This window comes from Cannabis sativa, chromosome 3 (genome assembly GCF_029168945.1).
Source record: "Cannabis sativa cultivar Pink pepper isolate KNU-18-1 chromosome 3, ASM2916894v1, whole genome shotgun sequence".
Classification (NCBI taxonomy): Eukaryota; Viridiplantae; Streptophyta; class Magnoliopsida; order Rosales; family Cannabaceae; genus Cannabis; species Cannabis sativa.
In genome coordinates this window covers 19,679,424-19,701,284 of record NC_083603.1, presented here as the reverse complement: position 1 = coordinate 19,701,284, position 21,861 = coordinate 19,679,424, and the positions used below count along the sequence as shown (strand labels likewise).

Sequence of the window (21,861 nt, the reverse complement as noted above, 5' to 3'; positions counted from 1 at the left end):
TCTATAGTGTGAAAATGCATCCTGGTAGTTGCATTAACTCGCACCTGTTGATGATGAATCTGAAATTCCAAAAGGCAAATCTACTGGGAATTGATTTATCAAGAGAACAATGGGTCCAACTTATCCTTAATAGTCTTCCTCCGGAGTATAATGAATTTGTTATCTCTTATATGATCAACAATTCTAACTCCTCCGACATGGACAAGCTCGAAACGAATTACGAGCCCATGAACGGAACTTGATTGCAATGGGTCCCCCGGGTTTGCAATCAACAATCGAAGGAAAAGGACTAGGTATGAAGGATCTAGCAAACCGCTTCTTCAAGTACAATTATCGGACATAATCTTCTATGTTCGAATTGTAATGGAAAGGGTCATCATGAAGAACGATGTCCTGTGCTTCTAAACAATTCAAACGAAGGTAATGCTTTTGTCTTTGAATCATGTGTTTTAGAGAACGACAAATCCATCTGGATTGTTGATTCTGGGTCTACTAACCATGTATGTTCTTCACTGCAGTTGCTTGAAACCTGGGAAAATCTACTTCCAGGAGAGTTACAGCTTAAAGTTGGCAATGGCGAATTAGTATCGGTCAAAGCTAGAGGAAAAGCCCGCATCAAGTTTCAACAAAGATTTTTAATTTTAGAAAATGTTTTATTTATTCCAAACTTTAGTAGAAACTTGATTAGTGTCTCATGTTTGCAAACACAATCTTATATATTGAATTTTTCGAGTACAAATTGTTCAATTTCTCGTAATGGATTTCAAATATGTGTTGCTATAATGGAACAAGTGGCTTTATGTTTTAAGACCGAGTACTCAAATCTCACTAAATAGTGAACTTTTCAAAGTGTAGCTAGACCTAGAAACCTAAAAAGAAAAGAGATTGATAATGATGATCAAACTTATCTATGGCATTTACGTTTAGGTCATATAGGCTTTGATAGACTCAATAGGCTCACCAAAGACGGTCCATTAAAAAATGTCGTCCTAGGTGAACCGCGCATGCGAGTCCCGCCTAGAAGGAAAAATGACTAAACGTTCTTTCTCTCGCAAAGGGAGAGCGTGCCAAAATCCCTCTAGGGTTAGTGCATTCCGATGTCTGCGGACCTTTGAATGTCAAAGCCCGAGGTGGTTATGAGTATTTTGTCACTTTCATTGACGATTTCTCTAGATATAGTTTTCTTTACCTAATGCAAAAGAAATCGAAACGTTTGAAAAGTTTCAAGAATTTCATGCTTTGGCCCAAAACCAATTAGGTAAATCATTAAAGATCTTGCGAATCGATAGGGGTGGAGAATATATGGATATGCGGTTCAAAGATCATTTAATTGAACTTGGAATTGAATCCCAATACACCGCCCAGCCTACTCCACAACAAAATGGAGTTGCGTAAAGAAGAAATCGCACTCTTTTGGAAATGGTTAGGTCTATGCCGAGTTATTCAACTCGTCTACGTCCTTACGGGGATATGCTATACGGATGGCAAATGACATTTTAAATGTTGTTCCATCTAAAGCAGCCCCTAAGACACCCGTCGAACTTTGGAATGGTCGAACACCTAGTTTGCGCCATTACGGAATTTGGGGGTGCCCCGCTCATGTCTTAAGAAAGAAAGAAGGCAAACTTGAATCACGTACCGAAGTATGCATGTTTGTTGGAAATTCTAAAGAGACTAGGGGTGGACTATTTTATAGTCACAAGGATAATAAAGTGTTTGTTTCTACAAATGCTACTTTCCTTGAAGAGAACTATATTAAAGACTACAAACCGAAAAGTAAAGTTGTTCTAGAGGAATTGCTATCAGATATAAGTCCTTCCAATGTTCCGTCCTCTTCCACTCGTGAAGAAGACGATCCCACTCCCTCGCCTGAACAAACCGAGAAATCTACTACTAAAGTTTCGTTCGTAAGACAACCATACCTCGTCGTAGTGGGAGAGTTTCAACAAAACCTCGCTCGTTATGGCTTGGATGGTGAAATCAATATGGTCGTAGGTGACGGTATTGATGACGATCCATTAACCTATAAACAGGCAATGGCTAGTCCGCAACGGAAACGATGGTCAGCCGGAATGGATTCAGAAATGGATTCCATGAAAAAGAACAAAGTCTGGGAATATGTAGACGCACCTGACGACTATCATCCGATAGGATGCAAGTGGGTTTACAAGAAGAAAAGAGGAGCTGGAGGCGAAGTCGAAACTTTCAAAGCTAGACTTGTAGCCAAGGGTTATACCCAAAGAGAAGGCGTGGACTATGAGGAAACTTTTAGTCCTGTTGCCATGCTCAAATCCATCCGAATTCTTCTCTCCATAGCTGCTGCTTTCGATTATGAAATCTGGCAAATGGATGTCAAGACTGCCTTCCTTAATGGGGTACTTGAAGAAACCATCTATATGGAGCAACCAGAAGGTTATGTTCTTCCTGGGCAAGAAAAGAAAGTTTGCAAGTTAAACAGGTCTATCTATGGACTTAAGCAAGCTTCTCGCTCATGGAACAAGAGGTTTGATGAAATCATCAAAACCTATGGCTTTCTTCAGAATGAAGATGAACCTTGTGTTTACCAACTCAAGGAAGACCAAATAGTAGTATTCCTGGTCCTTTATGTTGATGACATTTTGATCATTGGAAACAATGTCAAGAAAATGACTCACATTAAGGAATGGCTCAACACTCAATTCGATATGAAAGATTTGGGTGAAGCGACCTATGTTCTTGGTATTCAGATTATAAGAAACCGGAAGAACAGATCTCTTGCTCTCTCTCAAACGACCTACATAGACAAAGTCTTAGAGAGATTCTCCATGAGCAACACCAATGGGGCAAACATGCCTTCTAGATATGGTATTCGTCTATCTAAGGAACAGTCACCAACTGATCCTCAAGAGATAGAGGACATGGCGAAAATTCCCTATGCCTCTGCAGTTGGAAGTCTAATGTATGCAATGTTATGCACTAGACCTGACATCTGTTATGCTGTTGGAATCGTGAGCAGGTATCAGTCTAATCCAGGACAAGAACATTGGAATGCGATTAAGTATATTCGAAATACTTAAAGAGTACAAGGAATCTTGTGTTAGTCTACAAGGGTGGTGCTTTAAATCCCATAGGCTACACTGATTCAGATTTCCAGGCAAGTCTTGAAGACAGGAAATCAACATCTGGGATGGTGTTTACTCTTGGGGGTGGAGCAGTGGTTTGGAGAAGTGCTAAACAAACCGCAATATCGGACTCAACTATGGAAGCCGAATACATAGCGACGGCGAAGCTGCAAAAGAACTTGTCTGGCTAAGAAAGTTCTTCACCAGCATAGGAGTTGTTCCTGGAATGGAAAAGCCTCTGGTACTACTCTGTGATAACAATGGAGCAATAGCAAACAGTAAAGAACCTCGAAGCCACAAGAGAAGCAAACACATTGAAAGGAAGTATCACATTATCGAGAATACGTGGCAAGAGGGGACGTACTAGTTGAGAAAGTTGACACGAGAGGACAACCTGGTTGATCCATTTACCAAAGTCTTGGCCGTGACAGCCTTTGAAAAGCACCGTCAGAATTTAGGATTAATTGATATGTACTAATTAGTTTTATATTAGTGCAAGTGGGAGTTTGTTAGGTTTTATGCCCTAAATAAAACTCCGTTTCAATGTAATCTATTTTATTCAACATCAATAAAGAAACAGAAGTATTTTTCATTCATTTGTGTATGTTTTGGCTCACTTTATCAATTGCTTGTCTAATTGATTTATAAATTCATCTTAAACCCTTTTCACATACTTGATCATGTTTATTGTGCTGTCATCACATTGGAAAGTAAACATGACTATGTGAATAAAGTTTCCTAGATTTATCAGACACGTGGTTTTACCGATATGATAATCTACAACAAGAGTTTACTTGTATTTGGAGAAATACTATGTTCTTTCCGAACATTGGTTAAAGTAAAGCTTCAGTTGGATGCATGGAGTATGCATCTGAAGGGACCGATATTGAACTTTGAATTAGATTTAATTAAAGTTACCGTAAAATCTATTCAAGTCAATATCGCCAAGTTGATCCTAGATCAAATGATCTTAATCCCGTTATGATTAGGCTCAATCTTGAAAGGCTATTCGTGTTCTTTGATTTGTTAGTTAAGCCTACTTTTAGGTCAGGGTGATACGTACATTTTGGGAACACGGTAGTGCAATTGAGTGGGAGCGCTAGCATAAACATGGAATCTATAGCTTCTATCTGGCAAATAGTAAGCAAAGGATGATTTCCTTCGAGCTTGGCCAAACGAAAATAAATGGTGGAGATCTCATTTCACATAAGCTGAAATATCATTTATACGGGGTCAAGTGTTTTAAGGATAAAATACATGGTAGGGTGTTACGGTAATTTAATCCCTTTACTATGTAGATCATTCATATAGAGGATCATTGATCAAATTAGGATTATAACAATGGATAACTAATGATGTGTCTATATGGTGGAACATATAGAGCATTCTATATACTGAGAGTGCAATTCTAAGTTCTATGCGTGGATTCAACGAAGAATTAATAAGTTAGTGAATTTTAGTGCTAAATTCTTGATCTACTTATTGGAAGCTCAGTTATATAGACCCATGGTCCCCCCACTAGTTGAGATAATATTGCTTGAAAGACTCATGTAATTGGTTTTGATTAATCAATTATAATTCACAAATTAGACTATGTCTATTTGTGAAATTTTCACTAAGTAAGGGCGAAATTGTAAAGAAAGAGTTAACAGGGGCATATTTGTTAATTGTGATACTTTGTATGGTGCAATTAATAAATATGATAAATGACAATATTATTTAATAATTATTTATAGTTATTAAATAGTTAGAATTGGCATTTAAATGATTGAATTAGGAAATTGGCATTTTTGAGAAAATCAGATACAAAAGTGGTAAAATTGCAAAATTGCAAAAATCAAGGCCCAGTCCACCTAGCCTAGGGCCGGCCACTTATGTTATCTTTTTTAAATGATTTTTTCATTATTTTAATGCCATATAATTCAAATCAAACCCTAGAAGGAATGCTATAAATAGATAGTGAAGGCTTCAGGAAAATTACACTTTCTGAATCAGAAAAACCTGAGCCTCCACTCTCTTCTCTAGCCGCCACTCTCTCTCTCTTTTCTTCCTCAAAATTTCGAACCTCTCTTAGTGATTAGAGTAGTGCCCACACACATCAAGCAATACCTCAATCATAGTGAGGAAGATTGTGAAGAAAGATCAACAGCAAAGGAGATTCAGCATCAAGGATTCAGAGAAGAAGATCCAGGTTCAGATCTTGATAATACTCTGCTACAGAAAGGAATCAAGGGTTAGAGATCTGAACGGAAGGAGTCATTATAATTCCGCTGCACCCAATGTAAGGTTTCTTAAACTTTATATGTGTTTAATTTATCGTTTTAGAAAGTTCATATTTAGGATGTTAATAAACATACTTGTGAGTAGATCTAAGATCCTGGTAAAATAATATCCAACAACATCTTAGTTCCAAGCAATGCATAAAACGTAAAACTGACAAATTTTTTAGACCATTAGATGTATCTTGTATTTTCTTGGGTGCAATCATAGCCATCAATTTTATGGGGCACGTGGATCACTATTTTTGCTCTATAAATACAATGAAAATTGCATGCTTACCACTTTTGCCTCTTTTTCATTCCGCGTTTAGATTTTCTTAGAGAGAAAAAGCAAAAATTTCTTCTGGTGAAAGAACCATTACTTCGACGAGTGTCTTCATCTTCTTCTTTGGATTCATACACGAGAATACCCAGGGAGCACCATCCCCATCTATCACCATTGATTCCTCAACACCGTTAGAACCACTAGATCTTCAAGCCGAGATTGAAGCCCTCATAAACTAAACTCGCTCCCTTCGAATCAGAGTTGTGCACCTAGATAAACCTTTTTCGGCAAGGATTTTTTTACGACCGACACACAAAATTCGAATCCATTCCCCAAATCCTTCGCCCTCCCAAAGTTCTTCATCTTCATCAATTAATCTTTATGTTTTGGAAATTCTAAACAATGTTTTAGATTACGGTTTTCTTCTTTGATGATTGCATGTTTGAGTTAGTTGTTAATTTAGTTGTAACCCTCTCTACAATAATTGTAATTTTTTTAAGTATTATGTTACTAGTTGTTAATTTAGTTGTAGACCTCTTTACAAATTGAACAGCTATATTAGTACAATCACACAATAGAAATACAAAATTACAATAATTTCCTAATAAAAATATTCATTAATGTTCATTCCAGACATGACTTAGAATGATCGATATAACTTCTTATTGGATTAATGCTCCTTAATTCAACATGTTAAACTTTTAACAGCGTCACTCAAGCATTGTCATAGATTCTTCTGCATCTACATAAGTATAATATACATTGGGATCAAAAACATGAAGTGTCCTAAATGACTTATCGTTCAAAATGTAACGAATAAGTTTCCCAGTTATATGAGATCAAGAATGAGTCTTCATCCTTTTTAGCTACAACAATGGAAAGTACTCTAAATATGTAAAACTATTCAGATGGGTGAGTTGGGTAGCTGTCTCATCACAAGGTAAGTGATTGCCACTCCATCTAAATCAAATAGGTATTTGATAATTCATTCTAAGTAATCTTTTTTCATCTCATAAACACAATATTTTGTATTTTCACTAATATTTTTACATTCACATAATACATGGATATTGCCTTCGGAGGCTCAATAAGCATAAGAGGAAGACTTTCTCCATTTTCAGGGCTTGCAAATTTGCGCACTTGCTCTGATTCGAGTTCAAAGCGCAAAAGGATATTTACAAAACCACTTTTACAACAGATTACAATATTATTACAATTGACCCCGTGATTGAAATCGACTGATTCTAATTCCTCAAATGGTGTTTTACCATCAAAGTGTTTCAAAAAAGTTGTCTCAGACAAGAAAATATCAATTACTGTTAAAATGTCCTACACATTTCTAGAATATTTGTATCTTAAAATATTCTAGTGAAAACTTTAGAAACCTAGCAAAATAAATAAACTAGAAAAGCTTAGAATATTTAGAAAACTATAAGTAACCAATCAAGAAGATTGTAGAAGAATGTAAATCAATTAGAAAAGTCTAGAAAAATTATAAATCATGTAGAACTAGAATAATCTAGATGAAATTAAATGTAGGGGTAAGCAACTATAAATACCCCATCAAGCTTCCAAATTGTAACCAAGCTTGAGTGTAATATCCGCTAACTCCGAAAGGGTATTTTTGTAATATTTTTATTTTAGCAGAGAGTATTTTTTTATTATTTTACATATTTATGGGTTTAAATATGTATGAGATTTTTATGATGATATAATATTTGATATTATTGGCATGTGCATAATGCCTAATAGATATATATATCTGGATATTGTTATATGGGTATATATTACTATTATTATTATTATTAAAATTAACGTATTATTATTATTATTATTATTATTATTATTATTATTATTATTATTATTACTATTATTATTATTATTATTATTATTATTATATTTAATGTTATTATTAATATTGTTAAGTTTCTGTTAGTGTGCATATACGAAGTGTATATACGCACGATTCGGAGGACCTATTTTTGTGGAGTGGGAATCGCTCCACTTCGGTTCAAAGCGATATTTTGCTTGGGTTTAAACACGATAGAAATTAGGTTTTAAACTCTATTCTCGTTCACCCAAAACAGAGAACCAACGAGAGAGAGAGAGCACGTATACGGCGTATACGATACCGAAAATTTTTGTTTCTTCAAGCGGAGTGAAACCTGGGTGAACGTGGGGGTTTGGGATCACTTATATACGACCTAAGGAAGCTTTTTAACGTGGTATAAGGGGCGGAAGTCGTCATTTTGAGATTCACCATTTTTGAAGCTTCAAAGGTGCGGCTTAGTTACGGACTCGAATTCGAACGTGTTTAAGCTTGTTCTTGGGTCAAGGGAGGTTATATTTGAGTGCATGGGACCCTAAGGATTGTTTTTGACGTAAGAAAACGAAGCTTTAACGTCCAAAACGAAAATCCAAAATTTTGGACTCCATTAAAGACGGTACACCGCCAACGAAGAAGACAACCCCGATCTGCCTTCTCGGACCACTTTTCTTGATCGTTTTGAGGTCCTGAGCATTGTGGAGAGCTTCCCCAATCGAAAGGACGCTTCAAGAGCCATCGGAGACAAAGTTACACTTTACCGGCGACGAAACCGACGAGAACGCCGGCGACCGCGTTCTGACCGTTTCTGAGGTGTTTTTCTTAGATATTTTTGTATATTTTGATTCCTTATTTTATTCTAAGGTGCTTGGTGAAGTTTCATAATTTTCTGAATTTATTTGGAATTATTGTGAATTATTTAGTATAATTCATAGATTAATTATGAAAAATACTTATATTACTCAGAAAAATCTAAATATATTTTATATGATTATTTATGAGATATAAACTATTGCAAAATTGGTAGATTCGAATTTCGGTTAATTTTGTATTTTTCATGAATTATTTGTGTTATTTATTAAATTAATTATGAAAAATACTTAGGTTGCTTAGAAAAATCTAGATTAATTTTATTTGATGGACTATGATATATAAACAGTTATAAAATTGGTAGATTGAATTTTCAGGCGATTATGTATTTTTCATGAATTATTGATGTTATTTCTTATTTTAATTATGAAAAATACCTAGGTTGCTTAGAAAATTCAAAGAAAATTATTTATGACCTATTACAGATTATAAAGTGTATTAGAAGAGTTAGATTCGGTTTTTAATCAATTTTGGTATTTTTCATGAATTTACTTAATTAATGCTTAAGTTAATTATGAAAAATAGATAAGTGTTGTTAAAATAGTAAAATGTATTTTTGTGATACCATTTACTGCCTATGATATCAAATGGAATAGGTTTTATTATTTATTGGTTGCTGTAGGTATTTATTATAATTATTGGTGATTAATTAACTATTTATTTGGACTTTAATAAGAATAAATAGTATTTTAGTAAATTTTACGTAAAAATGTGTGGTATGAATTCATGTTTTACGTTAAGAATGTTTGTTTGAGTCCATGCAATATGTTTGTGTGAATCAAAATAATAAATGCTTATGTATGGTGTGTCATGCAAGTGAAATGGACCTATGTGTTACGTATTTTTACGTAAGTTTCTGTATGAGTTTAGAGATTCATACTTGAATGTATTTTGAGTGTATTGTTGTGTTAATGAATGTCTAGGATCTTGTTCTCAACAAGGAAATTCGTTGAGGTGCTCGAGGTAGCAAGTGTGGTCTTAAGAATCGAGGTAAGAAGAGTGGACATCTGTACACAGGGTGTATGTTATGCATACAACTTGGGTTGGTTGTTATTTAATTTGATAGTGTTGTGATTTCCTTATATTTTTGTGAGCATCATTAGCATGAGAATAATATTTGGGTCTTGCTGCTTGTGTGAGCATAACACTTGCAGGTTATAACATTATCATGGGTGAGTACAACTTATGGTAATTAATTGCCCTGTTGGATGCCAAGTGTGAGAATAACACAAGGTAGGGTAGGTTACCTCATGTCTGATCAACATGAGAGAATAGTTGATTATCGTATGTGAGTATAATGTGCGGTATGAGACTTGATGTGTGCATGTGAGAACAACATGCGTTGTGGATATATTTAAGGAATGTGAATTACTGTTGATTAATATAAAAGAGCAAATTATGTCAAGTAACTAGTTAGGAGGGTTATGTCCTACATAGCTCTTCTTACTGGGCGTTAGCTCACGGGTACTCTGTGTGCAGGTAAGGGTAAGGCTAAGCAGTGAGAATGAAGAGCTCGAGGCGTGGACCGCATGTTAGGGGGCTGGCACAGTATTTTGCTTTTAATGTTTTTAACTGCTAAACATTTTGGAACTATTATTTTGACTTAACTAGTTCTTATTTAAGTTTACAGTACTAAAAGAATTTTGTTTTAAACAATGAGATCTCATGCTTGGATATTTTTCAATAAAGAAGTATTTGTTTGTCTTTATCTTATTAAATTGTTTTATACGGACTATCCTATGTGACATCTCGGGAAATCGGGGTGTTACATTGAGTAAGCCAAATCAAGTCTTTTACTACTAACTTACTACCTTATTTCCTCTCTTACTACACACATAAAAATTAAACACATAACTCTTCCTTGTCCCACCAATCATCCAACTTATCAACATCATCATACTACACTACCTAATATCCATCCTATACAAATCTAAACCAATACAAATTTATTCTCAAACCATCAGTGGTATCAGAGCTCCGTTTGATCATATATCACTGGGCGTAATCTTTTCAGCTCATCAACATGAGTTCGGAGTACAATCGCTCTTCACTACCTCTTCCAATTTTTCATGGAGAAGACTATGATTTTTGGTCCATCAAAATGAGGACCTATTTTAAATCACAAAATCTATGGAAAATTATTGAAGAAGGAATCACTATTCCTGAAGATATTACATCTCTTTCGGAAGATCAATAGAAGGCACTCGAGGATAATCAACAAAAGGATTCTCATGCATTATACTGCTTGCAACATGCTATGGCAGACAATCTTTTTCCACGAATTATGAGCGCAACAACGGCAAAAGAAGCATGGGACACGCTGGAGGAGGAGTTCTAAGGAACCGTCAAGGTACGCACAGTTAGACTAAAAAAGCTTAGAAGAGATTTTGAGAATCTTAAAATGAAAGATAATGAGACTGCAAAAGATTACTATTCTAGAATTAAAGAAATAGTAAATCAAATGAGAGCCTATGGAGAAATAATTTCTGACAAGAATATAGTACAAAAGATACTAATTTCTTGTATAAAAAAAATATGATTAAATAGTTTCTGTGATAGAGGAAACTAAAGATTTGGAAACTTTATCACCAACTGAACTGAGCTCTCTTGAAGCATATGAAAGTAGACGAGAAAGGCATAAGGAAAGTGAAGCTGAAAATGCCTTTCAGTCTAAACTCAATCCGAGGTCTCAAAAATCAAAAGCTGATGGAAAAAAGACACAACAAAAACAAAAAGAAAATAACGACAAGTATCCTCCATGTGGTATTTGTAAAAGAAAAAATCACTTGGAGAAAGACTGCTGGTTTAAAGGAAAACCACAGTGCCAAAATTGTAAAAAATTTGGCCACACTGAAAAAAGTTGTTGTTTAAAGAAATCCCATCAAACTAATTTTTCTGAAGAGAAAAATGATGAAAGTACTCTCTTCTATGTCTGCCAAGCTGCATCAGAAGAAGAAAAAGATACTTGGTATCTTGATAGTGGTTGCAGTAACCACATGACGAAAAACGAAAGCATCTTTTGTAGTCTTGATAGATCCAAGACTAAAGTCAAAATCGGTAATTGTAATGACAATTTGGATTAGTAAAGGCAATTAGCACTAATTTCTATTATTTTTATGATTATTTATGAAATTAATTATTTGTGGACCCCAATATTAGAAATGAATATTAGAGTTATAATTTCTCAATTCTGGAGATTTTATTAAACTCTAAGGGTATTATTTGTCCTATATGTGAAATATGTTATTTTTGTAATTTTTGCCCGGCGACAACGGAAAATGCGATGGATGGCTAGTTTGATCACATGGGTAAGTTTAGAACCTTATTTCTTAGTGGAAAATAGTTGGAAATATTTTACCAGGATCTAGATTTACTAACAAGTATGTTTCATTAACATCCTAATATGAATTCTAAAATAATGAAATAAACACATATAAAGTTTAGGAAACCTTACATTGGGTGCAGTGGAATATAATGACTCCTTCCGTTCAGATCTCTAGCCCTTGATCCCTTTCTGTAGCAGAGCATCACCAAGATCTGAACCTAGATCTCTTTCTCTCCTTCCTTGATGCTAATTCTCCTTCTTGTTGATTGGATTCTTCACAATCTTCCACACTATGATTGAGATACCACTTGATGTGTGTGGGCACTCACTGATTCACTCAAGGTTCGAAATTGTTGAAGAAGAAAAGAAGATGGAATGGTTTCGACTATAGAGAAAGAAGGCTTAAAATTTTACTGAAGGGGTGTGATGTATCATCAATCTCTTTCTCTTAAGCCATCACTATCTATTTATAGGTAACCACCTAGGTTTAGGTTAGATTTATTTGGCATTAAAATAATAGAAAAATAATTGGTAAAATTCACACTAAGTGGCCGGCCATAGGATGTGGATTGGGCCCCACTTTGTACTTTTGCCATTTTGTAATTTTTCTATCCCATATTCTCAAAAACACCAATTTTCTAATTTAACTACTTAAATGCCAATTCCAATTATTTAATAACTAAAAATTAATTATTAAATAATATTGTCATTTAATATATCTATTAATTAGACATATAAAGTCTCTTAATTAATAAATAAAACCTGGAATATATTTTCTTACAATTTTGCCCTTGCTTAGTGAAAATTCATAAACTAGACATTGTCTAATTTTAGAATTATAATTGATTAATTAAAATCAATTAACTGAGTCTTACAAGCAGTATGATCTCAACTAGTATGGGGACCATGGGCCAATATAACCGAGCTTCTAATAAGCAGATCAAGAATTTACCAAGTAAATCCACTAACTTATTAATTCCTTGTTGAATCCACGCATAGAACTTAGAATTGCACTCTGAGTCATATAGAACGCTCTATATGTTCCACGATATAGATACGCTATTAATTATCCATTGTTATAATCCTAATTTGATCAATGATCCTCTAATAGATGATCTACATTGTATAGGGACTAAATTACCGTTACACCCTTCAATGTATTTTATCCTAAAAACACTTAGCTTTGTATAAATGATATTTCAGCAAAGTGAAATGAGTACTCAACTATTTATCTCTATTTAGCCAAGCTCGAAGGAAATTATCGTTTCACTTCTAAATACCTATAGAAGTTATAGATTCCATATCTATGTTTAGCTCTCCCACTCAATTATACTATCATGTTCCCAAAATGTACGTATCACCCTGATCCAAAAGTAGGCTTAACTAACAAATCAAAGAACATGAATAATACTCTTGAGATTGAACCTAACCATATCAGGATTAAGATCATTTGATCTAGGATCAACTAGGCATTATTGAATTGAATAGATATTAAGGTAAATTTAACATACCTAATCAAAGTTCAATATCGGTCCCTTCCAATGTATACTCTATACATCCGATACTGGTAAACTTTGCCAATGCCCTGGAAAGGACATAACACTTATCCAAGGTGTAAGCATACCTATCGCTAATTATCATGCCAGTCTAAATCCAGTGAACTGACAAATCAGGGAATTAAACTTTCGAACATATAATCAAGATTATATTCCACTGTGCCGACAACACTATAATCATTAACAAATACATATGTTCTGGACTTAATATAATTTATACATTAAATATAATCATGAAATAAATCATGTGAACCATGCAACATAAAATGTTATTTCTGATCTTTATTAACTAATAAATCTGATTATATTGAAATGAGTTTTATTTAGGGCATAAAATCCAACAAAAATATTTTAGAGAAAATAAAATATCGGTATTAAGCGGGGTTATGGAATTTGACCATTTTACCCCTAGCTTTTGAATACCCTAGTTTTAGGTTAAATGGCATTTTAGTAATTAACAAAATGTGTGATTTGGTGGCTGCCTAGGTTCATGACACCTGCCCTTTTTCTATTTCAGCAAAGGATTAGTTGGAAAAAGAATCCTTTATTCATTTTTTTAGAAAAAATAAGAAAAGACCAAAAATTGAAGAAACTCTCTCTTTTCTCTCTCTCTCTTCGAACCAGCCAAGGATAGGGGAAGATTCATTGCTGAATTTCGGTGTTTGCAGCAAGGGATTCAAGGAGGATCGAGCAAAGGTAACCCTAGAACCATAGTCTTATGTTTTGAAGCTTTAAAGTTTAGTTTGAACTTGTGATTTTGTGAAATGGGGGCTGTTAGGGTTAGGTTTGCTTAGGGTTCGAATTCTAAGCTTAATTTGAGTTGGTTTTAGGTCCTAGTAGCTGGTATTGATGGTTGGTTTATGTTTTGTGGAAGTTTGAGCTTTGAGTTCAAAGCTTTGACCTCTAATGGCATAATTTGCTTCATTGAGTTTTTCTGTGAATTATTGGCTGGAATATGTTGTATATGCATTGTTTAGGTACTCTAGAAAGTTTGGTGGCATTTGGTGGAAAATTGAGCAAGAGGTGAAAGGTTTGGGGAGAACTGGTGCATACCGGCTAGCCGATTTTGCCAGACCTCTGGCAGGATTCCCCAAACACTTCATTTCCTCAATTTTCGTCCTTTTCAGTGTCGTGGTTGGGTGTTTTCCTAATTCCAGAGTTTGAGTAATCTCTAGGGAGTATAGCAGAACCTAAGGTTATGGTTTTGGGTTTCCCGGGATTAGGGTTTTAATCTTGTAACTTACCCGATTTCATAATGTGATTAGGGCATCCGTCTAGCACAAGACTTTTCCTTCAGGTCGCCCATCACACTTGAATCTGGAAAGAAGGTAAGAAACTGAATATAATGTGTGATATCAATATATGAGTGTATGTATATGTTATGTGTACATGCATGCTTAAAGTGTTATTTGCACTACCAACACTTGTACAGTATGGTACAGAGTGCATCGGTATAGTGAATATTGGTTAGGAGTACAGTACAGTGACACCAGCACAAGTACAGGAAGGTACTGAGTGTGTGTGGTACATCACTCAGTGGTACTCAGGGCATGAAATAAACCCTACTAACACTCGTACAGTGAGGTACGTAGTGTATGTGGTATAGTGGCTATACCCTAGTATGGAACGTTCTTAATTATCTATTGAGCCTTGTAAATAGGTGTATGGGCGCCTAGTTACAAGTCGGAAATTGTATGATATGTTATATGCTTTTCTTATGGAGTCTGTCGACTCACAGTTCTGCTTCCATGTGTAGGTAAAGGAAAGGCGAAAGTTGAACATGAGTGAACCTGAGCTAGGATAAGGTTGTACATGTCGAAGCGACGCGACCTTGAGTGTTCGGTCTCGGGACATTTGGGGTTGTATTTTGTAGTCACTGTGCGACCTAAATAATGTGTATTTTGGAATATTATGTTTTAAAAGTTTGTAAACGGGATCCTGGTACTTGTAAATAGTTTTGTATATTATAAAGTTTATTAATTAATATAAAAGTTTTAATTTGACACGTTTTTTAAGAAAATTCTTTGATTAGCAAAGACAGCACTGTAATTGAAAAAGCACTGTAGCATGCCTTAGCATTAGGGCGTTACAGTAATGGTGACTTCATGGAAGCAGTCGGCAAAGGCACCATTGCCATTGACACTAAAAAAGGCAAGAGATACATAATAATGTACTCTTAGTACCCAACATTGATCAAAACCTACTTAGCATAGGTCAAATGATTGAAAAAGGGTACTCTTTGCATTTTGAAGGAGATTCTTGCACAATCTATGATAAGCAAGATAAATCCTTTCAAATTGCAAAGGTAAAAATGAAAGAAAACAAATGCTTTCCCATACAATGGAAATATGCAAGCAATGTGGCAATGCAAGCGCAAACAGATGAGTCATGGTTATGGCATAGAAGTTTTGGTCACTTCAACTTCCATGGGCTAAAGATCCTCAAGCAGAAGAATATGATGCGAGACCTCCCAATAATTAAGGAGATCAACACAGTCTGCGAAGGATGCATGCTCAGGAAACAACATCGACAACCTTTTCCATCTGGCAAAACTTGGAGAGCCAAAAAGCCACTGGAGCTGGTCCATACAGATGTCTGTGGGCAATGCGCACTCCATCAAATGACCAAAACAGGTACTTCATTCTCTTCATTAATGACTTTACTAGAATGACATGGGTTTATTTTATGCAACAAAAGTCGCAAGTCTTTGATATTTTCAAAAAATTCAAATCCCGTGTCGAAAAACAAAGCGATCACTACATCAAGACAATTAGAAGTGATAGAGGCAAAGAATAAACTTCTAATGAATTCAACAAGCTCTATGAAGATGAAGGCATGGAGCACCAACTCACTGTTGGATACGCACGAGAACAAATCGACGTATCTAAAAGGAAAAATAGGACTGTTATGGAAGCAGCAAGAGCCATGTTGCTAGAGAAAGGTCTCCCAAAATGATTTTGGGCAGAAGCAGTAAGCACTGCAGTCTACTTGCTCAACCGACGTCCAACCAAAGCCGTGCAGAATAAGACGTCGATCGAAGCTTGGAGCGGACGTAAGCCATCAGCAAAGCATCTCAAAGTCTTCGGCTGCATATGCTACAGTCACATTCAAAAAGAGAAAAGAGGCAAGCTTGATGAGAAGACTGAGAAAGGAATCTTCTTAGGCTATAGTACTCAATCAAAAGGTTATCGAGACTATATCTTAGAAACAAAAAAGCTAATAATCAGTCGAGACGTAAAATTTGACGAAGATGCTGCATACAACTGGGAGACACAAGAAGTTGAAAGAAAGACAATCAACATTCCTCTGCTACAAAGACAAGAAACAAATGATGTTCCAATTCAACCTACCATGGAGAATCAACTTGCACAAGTCATAGAATCTCCGCCAGACTCACTAGTAAGGCGAACAAGACCACCATCAGAAATCTACGAGACATGCAACTTAGTACTTATGGAGCCAAAAAGCTTTGAAGCAGCTCATAAACAAGAAGTATGACTATGAATGAAGAGACTAAGATGATTGTGAAGAATGAGACTTGGGAGCTTGTAGATCGCCCACAAGACAAAGATACTGTAGGAGTCAAGTGGGTCTATAAGACAAAGCTCAACGCATATGGCTCTATCCAAAAGCACAAAGCAAGATTAGTTGTGAAAGGATACTCACAACAATACGGAGTCGACTACAAAGAAACATTTGCTCCAGTTGCACGCCTTGACACTATTAGGGCTTTAATAGCTCTAACCGCACAAAAGAAATGGAAGATTTTTCAACTCGATGTGAAGTCGGCATTCCTAAATGGTTATCTTGAAGAAGAAATTTATGTGGAGCAACCTCAAGGGTTCGTGGTACAACGACAAGAAGATAAAGTCCTCAAATTGAAAAAGGCTTTATATGGCCTAAAGAAAGCTCCGCAAGCCTGGTACAGCAGAATTGACAGCTACTTTACCGAGCAAGGATTTAGGAGGAGCAAGAGTGAGCCAACTCTTTACATTAAAACTCAAGGTACGAATAATGCACTAATTATCTCTTTATATGTTGATGATCTCATCTACACAGGCAATAATGAGAAGATGATAAAGAAGTTTAAAGAAGACATGATGAAAATTTTTAAGATGATCGACCTGAGATTAATGCACTACTTTCTCAGGATCGAAATAACCCAAAAAGAAGATGGGATCTTCATCTCACAAAAGAAGTATACAGAGACACTATTGAATAAATTCAAAATAGAAGGATGCAAGACTGTATCAACTCCATTAGACAACAACAAAGCTCTCAAGAAAGAAGATGGCTCACCGAAAGCTGATGAATCAAAATTTCGAAGTCTAATTGGCAGCCTACTATATCTAACTGCTACAAGACCAGACATAATGTATGTAGTTGGTCTCCTATCAAGATTCATGCATGATCCAAGTCAAGTTCACTACGGAGCAGCCAAGTGAATCCTCAGATACTTGCAAGGAACAAAATTCTACGAAATATGGTACGGAGTTACAAGTGACTCAAAACTTGTTGGCTACACAGATAGTGACTGGCCAGGGTCCATAGACAACATGAAGAGCACGTCAGGATATGCCTTCACACTTGGATCAGGAATATTTTCATGGGCATCAAAGAAGCAAGCAACTGTTGCGCAATCATCAGCAGAAGCAGAGTACATTGCAGCAGCAATGACTACAAGCCAAGCTATATGGCTCAAAAGAATACTTGAAGACATGGGAGAATTACAAGAAGAAGCTACAAAGATATATTGCAATAGAAAATCAGCTATAGCAATGGCGAAAAATCTAATATTTCATAGTAGAACTAAGCATATAAGCATCAAGTACCATTTCATCAGGGACGCAGAAGCAAACAAAGAAATCGAGCTCAAGCACTGCAAGAGTGAAGAGCAGGCAGCAGACATATTCACAAAGGTACTACCAAGAGGCAGGTTCGAGCTACTACGAGACACGATTGGAGTTACCGAAATGTGTACCAAGGAGGAGTGTTAAAATGTGCTACACATTTCTAGAATATTTGTATCTTAAAATATAATTCTAGTGAAAACTTTAGAAACCTAGCAAAATAAATAAACTAGAAAAGCCTAGAATATTTAGAAAACTATAAGTAACCAATCAAGAAGATTGTAGAAGAATGTAAATCAATTAGAAAAGTCTAGAAAAATTATAAATTATGTAGAACTAGAATAATCTAGATGAAATTAAATGTAGGGGTAAACAACTATAAATACCCCATCAAGCTTCCAAAATGTAACAAAGCTTGAGTAAACCAAATCAAGTCTTTTACTACTAACTTACTACCTTGTCTCCTCTCTTACTACACACATAAAAATTAAACACATAACTCTTCCTTGTCCCACCAATCATCCAACTTATCAACATCATCATACTACACTACCTAATATCTATCCTATACAACTCTAAACCAATACAAATTTATTCTCAAACCATCAGATACAAACTAATCTTTGGATGTGGAATGTAGAATGCAAATGAATTTTTAGTGAGGTGATTTAAGAGGATCATAAGCAAGTACTGCACCATAAACAAGGTTGAAAAAACGTCCTTTGGGATTTGGGAGAGTAAAGAGTGGTGAAATATTTTCTTTGATGGTAATGGAATTATAAATATAATCCATTAACATGAGAGAGAGATGTCCAAAAAATAAAATAATAAAACTTTAATATAAAATCCATAAATTATGATTTTTCGACATTATACATTATGTACTCTATTTTGCCAAGAAAACATAATGTCTACAAACTACTACTACTAATAAAAAAAATGGGCTTTTTTATTTTTACACTTCAAAAGAGTTTATTTTTTTTGCATTTTTAAGAAATTCCACATAAAAACCCCTATTGCAACTAGCGCTGCAACCTAAATTGCAACAAAAAATCGTATAGAAACCTATATTGCAACTAGCGCTGCAACCACTTTAAAAACTCAAACCGTAAATTTGAAAAAAAAAAAAAAGTTAAAAAAATAGTTTAAAAAAAAATAATATCGAATATTTAATAAATATATTAAAAATTTAATATTAGAAAAAAATATCATAAAACATGTGAATTGAAGTTATTATTGTTGAAAGTATCACTATATCTGATCTTTTTTGGGACCATACTTTGGTTCGATTTAACAATTTCCATATCATCTCTTTTTCAAAGATGTTATGGCCCTCTATTTGGTAATATTGTACATAAATGGTATTTTTCGTTCAAAAAATAAATAAATGATATTCTTGTAAATACTTTGATTAGTCGTATTTGCGTAAATGGGTAGAACTTAAGGTGTGCTTTCCAGTTCAGCCCATAAATGAACAAAGTGCAAATCGACATGGATACAAAACATAACGAACAGCTCAGACTAAACCCCTCTCCTTCTCTTTCTCCTCTGAGAACCCTAATTCGATTCGATTAGGGGAAACCAGTAAAAATGGGAGGAAAGTGCCCCCATAGAAGCGTCAAGAAGAGAAGATACTCACACAAGACTCATCGCCGTGACAAGTTCCTCATTAATGATATCCTTTTTCACTTTCTCGATCGTCTCTAGGGTTTTGGCTTTTTTTTTTTTTTTTAATTTAATTTGTTGAATTTTCCTTGACTTGGAATGATTACGTGATGATATGGTATATGATGCCCTGAAGAATCTAGAGGGAATTAAGCCCTTGCCTGTTGATGAAGACCTCCCTGGGATGGGCCAGTATTACTGCATACACTGCGAGTATGTTTCTTTCTTTCTTTTTTTTTTTTTAAGTGAAAATTGTTTGTTTATACAATTTCTTCATACATATGAACCTTATCCTGTTTTGGCGCTTGTTCGATTGCTTTGCTTTGTTTCCGAGAAAAATGTAGGAAGCCATCTACTAAAAGAAAAGTTCTGCTTAACTTGGTATTGAATTGAAACCAGATTGCGGTTTGTTTACTATTTAGTAATGGAAAGGGAAATAAAGATTCTGACAATTTGATTTAGAAACCAAAATCAAGGTTTTGAAACATAAGGCTTTAACTTTTAGATCATGTTTACTAATTTGTAATGGTGATGGGAATAATGGTAGTTATTCTCCTTTGCTTAATTAGGAGAGGGTTTGATGTGCTCTTTGCATAGTTGGTTGAAATCAGGAAAAGATAACTCAGTTATGATTCATTTGACTTCTTATTGCGATTTGATTAGTAAAAATAACTTTATGTTAGCATGGCTATATGGAATTTGTTGAGTTAAGTACTTGGTTTTCATATGCAGCCGATACTTTGCCAACGTGTCCGTGAGAGACGAACATTTCAAGACGAAACGTCACAGGAAGCGGTAAGGGTTACCTGTTCTCTTATCCTTTTTATGTATTTTTTCTTAATACTTCTAGATGTTTGTTGCTAGTCTACTTAGTAGTATTAAGAGGACCACTTATATTAAAGAATAAAGATTGTAAATTATTTAAATTGATGAATTTGAGTGTCAATGCCTTTACGTTGGTGGTAGCATTTTGATGGGTTTTACCTAGTCCGGGAGTCGCATTTCATTAATGTTTGCCACCATGGACTTTCCCACAAGACCTGTTCCAGTTAGTTATGTAACCTTCTACTTCTTCTATATGGTTGTTATAAGTTACAATCATTTGGGTTTTAAGATGGATAGTTGGCGTTTTGAAGGGTTTTATTGAATCTATATACAATACAATTTAGCATATTCCTTATGTTGGGCATGTGAATATATTTATATTAATTTTTCTAGCACCAAGCATGGGTATTGAACATTAACTGGATTTTAGACAATTAGAATAGTGCAGCAGTGTCATTGATGCAGTGGGCTCTCTGAATCATTGCTCTCCGAACTAATATTCAATTCAACTTCTTTTAAATCACTTTGACACATGTTTGATCAATTCTATAGCACTATTCGGCTATGATATTTCTTTTCGTTGAATATGGTCGTCTGTTATTGATGCAGTATGAAATTAATGATGGGTCCTGCACCACACACTCAACTCGATGCTGACTTAGCTAGTGGAATGGGAATGCCGGATAATGGCCCAAAGCTTATGTCCATGTGAAGTTTCAACTATCTGTTTTTTAAGTTATTTTGCTTAGAACATGCAGCAGCAGCATGTAAGGTTTATCTGAAATAGAATTTAGAGTTTTTAGTATAAAATGTATCAGTGATATATCAATTTTGTTCGTTCTATTCTTATGCTACATTATATCGTAACTAATTCTTGCAGCCGTTATATGTTATTAAACTTTGCCTTCCTTCTTTTTCCTTTACACTAAGTTTTGTGTGGAGGAAAGAAAGAAAAAAGAAACTGGAAAGACAAAAAAAAAAAAATAGAAGAGAGAGAATGGAGGAGAGTGTAATTTCTTAATCCTGTAGGGCGCGTTTGGTAGGCAGATTGAATTAGATAGATAGGCTAGTTTGTCCATTCCAGTATTTGGGTATGTTAAAAGTTTGGATAACTAATCCAGCTAATCTCATGGATTATTTATCCCACTCTCATGCAGTTGAGATTTTTTTTTTTGTTGTTCTTTTTTTATTTTAATTTTATTAATATATTTTAAATTTAATAAGAATTTAAATGAAAGAATTACCGCAAATTTATTTATAATTTTTTTATTAAAATTTTATTCATTAAAATTAGTGAAAA

At 34.8% G+C, this 21,861-nt stretch overlaps 1 protein-coding gene and 1 long non-coding RNA gene across 2 annotated transcripts; both read left to right on the top strand.

Annotated features, from left to right (window-relative positions):
- Positions 1-7,627: 7,627 nt before the first annotated feature.
- Positions 7,628-10,048, top strand: LOC133035440 (uncharacterized). Its single transcript, XR_009686652.1, has 2 exons — positions 7,628-8,283; positions 9,820-10,048. It is a non-coding gene; the product is annotated as an uncharacterized LOC133035440 (long non-coding RNA).
- Positions 10,049-19,502: 9,454 nt separating this feature from the next.
- LOC115711698 (uncharacterized) lies at positions 19,503-21,469 on the top strand. The gene is made up of 4 exons (XM_061111737.1): positions 19,503-19,746; positions 19,844-19,949; positions 20,469-20,531; positions 21,171-21,469. The coding sequence occupies exons 1-4, from the start codon at positions 19,662-19,664 to the stop codon at positions 21,271-21,273; spliced, it is 357 nt and encodes a 118-aa protein (XP_060967720.1). The 5' UTR covers positions 19,503-19,661; the 3' UTR covers positions 21,274-21,469.
- The last annotated feature ends 392 nt before the right edge of the window (positions 21,470-21,861 follow it).

Bases quoted from the DNA above. Each gene is read 5' to 3' on its own strand.
- LOC115711698 (XM_061111737.1), top strand. From the start codon at position 19,662: ATGGGAGGAAAGTGCCCCCATAGAAGCGTCAAGAAGAGAAGATACTCA. The intron at 19,950-20,468 runs GTATGTTTCTTT...TTTCATATGCAG, and splicing joins TATTACTGCATACACTGCGA to CCGATACTTTGCCAACGTGT. The intron at 20,532-21,170 runs GTAAGGGTTACC...TTATTGATGCAG, and splicing joins ACGAAACGTCACAGGAAGCG to TATGAAATTAATGATGGGTC.